This window comes from Nanorana parkeri, unplaced genomic scaffold, assembly GCF_000935625.1.
Source record: "Nanorana parkeri isolate BGI_ZX_2015 unplaced genomic scaffold, ASM93562v1 scaffold1997, whole genome shotgun sequence".
In the NCBI taxonomy this organism is placed as follows: Eukaryota; Metazoa; Chordata; class Amphibia; order Anura; family Dicroglossidae; genus Nanorana; species Nanorana parkeri.
The window spans coordinates 54197-56054 of record NW_017308265.1 but is presented as its reverse complement, the minus strand read 5'-3'; the positions used below and the strand labels follow the sequence as shown (position 1 = coordinate 56054).

The 1858-nt window shown below is 45.7% G+C and overlaps 1 protein-coding gene across 1 annotated transcript in view; it reads right to left on the bottom strand.

Annotated features, from left to right (window-relative positions):
• The window catches only part of TPR (translocated promoter region, nuclear basket protein), an 81035-nt gene that overhangs the window by 42295 nt on the left and 36882 nt on the right, over nucleotides 1-1858 (bottom strand). The window contains exon 23 of the mRNA XM_018572313.1: nucleotides 930-1082. Coding sequence (XP_018427815.1) covers nucleotides 930-1082 — 153 coding nt within the window. The remainder of the gene's footprint in view (nucleotides 1-929; nucleotides 1083-1858) is intronic.

The window sequence follows — 1858 nt, the reverse complement described above, 5'->3', positions numbered from 1 at the left end:
GGGTAGGGGGGCACATTGAGGAACCTGGCCTTGGGGCAGCATAGAGAGTAAATCCGGCCCTGACTACAAGTCTCAATGCCAATGTGGAAAAGAAACCTGGAACACGCCGTCAGCAGGGCGACGACAACCGCCATTATACCCCTGCCATGCATTCTCCTGGCCCAAAATAGAAAGGGGGTAAACACTGCAAGAGCCTGTGCATTGCACCTGTGATGCACTGGTCATGGGTGCAATCGCCCTGCAAGCTTCACTGCACAAAAAATAGTAAATGCGCACTGATCGTGAGATGTTTGTTGCTGCATTTACTACTTTCCTGCAAAAGGTGGACTTGGCCTTTAGTTAGGCTGAAATGGAGGCTGCTTTATTACAACTGCCCCAAGAGGTTTTATAGTTTCCACTGCTGGCTAGTTTTTGAGATAGCTAAAGAATTTTGGGCACAATTACTTAAAATTGTTATGATGTATTAAAACATGCATTAAAGTACAAAAAAACCACGACAGATGACAACACATCTAAACCCAAACAGGACAAAAAAATATTTGTTTGAATGTCGTTACTGTTCATTTATACACTGAGTGGCCGGATTATTATGACCACCCCATCAGTACTTGGTTGGGCCGCCTCGTGACTCCGCGAGATGAAAGGTGATGCGAGGAATCTGACACGGCACTGTTGCCCTTCTGTTGTCTTGTACCAGTCTTGCCCCTCCCCCGTTCTGCCCTAACATTGGCTAGTTATATAATAATCCGGCCACTCAGTGTATATAATAATCCAGCCAATCAGTGTATATTTCTGTCCAGACTTCCTCTTGGTGCCCAAACCTGTGGCGACAATACTGCCCTGCAGGCACAGAATGGTCACCCTCATTGCAAGCTCCTTCCCAGAACTACTACCCCAGGCTGAGTATAGTAAATTATAAAACGTCATACCTGTTGCTCCATATTTTCCACAGCCTTGTGTTTCTCATCTCTAAGTTCTTGCTTCTCTTTCTCTGCCTCCATCAGCTTCTTCTCAAGCTGGGCCTGGTACTCCGATGCTTCTTTCATGCGTACTTCTACGGTTTTACATGTTTCCTCTGAAACCTAATAAAACAAAAAAAATTATGTTTTACTAATGACAACAATAAGCGCTTATATGCCAACGTTCTTTATATCTTCTTTATATAATAAACAGGCTCGCTGGCTAGAAGGACTTTGCAGAAAGATGTTGTTGGAACAAGTTATTCCGCAGATCCTTGGAACGTCTTATGGTGCAATGTGGGGGGACAGTCTCCATGTTGTGCTGCGTTTGTTCCGACAGAGCCGTAAATGCTCAAGATGCACACACTGGGTGCAAGGATGAACTCCGGGCAGATAAAATGAATGCAGCTCTGTATTAGTACATGAAAGGCTCCTTCACAACGTTAAGGTATCGTGTGTTGCTGCATGCACTAGTGCAGGCCTTCTTAAACTTTTTCCACTCGTGACCCCTTTTTTGGCCAAGGAAATTTTTAGATGACCCCCAGGGTCGGACGGCGTCTCTCCCCTCCCCTAGCGTTGGTCAGTGCCTCTCTCCTCATCTCCCCCCACCTTTGGTCAGTGTCTCTTCCCTTTTCTCCCAACCCCCCTCTGTCATTACCAACTACTACCCCATCTCCCCCCTTACTTTTACCTCCAGCAGTTGTGCTCTACTTCTGCTGGGTTAAAGAAAGCTCAGTCAATGGAAGTAATAATAAAAAACACACACACACACACACACACACACACACACACACACACACACGTGTTCGGGAAGGTATCAAGTGCACAGGGGGGGCCCGCGACCTTAACAACTACACTGCACATTAAACGAAAAATGTAAAAAAAAAAAATCTGTCTTG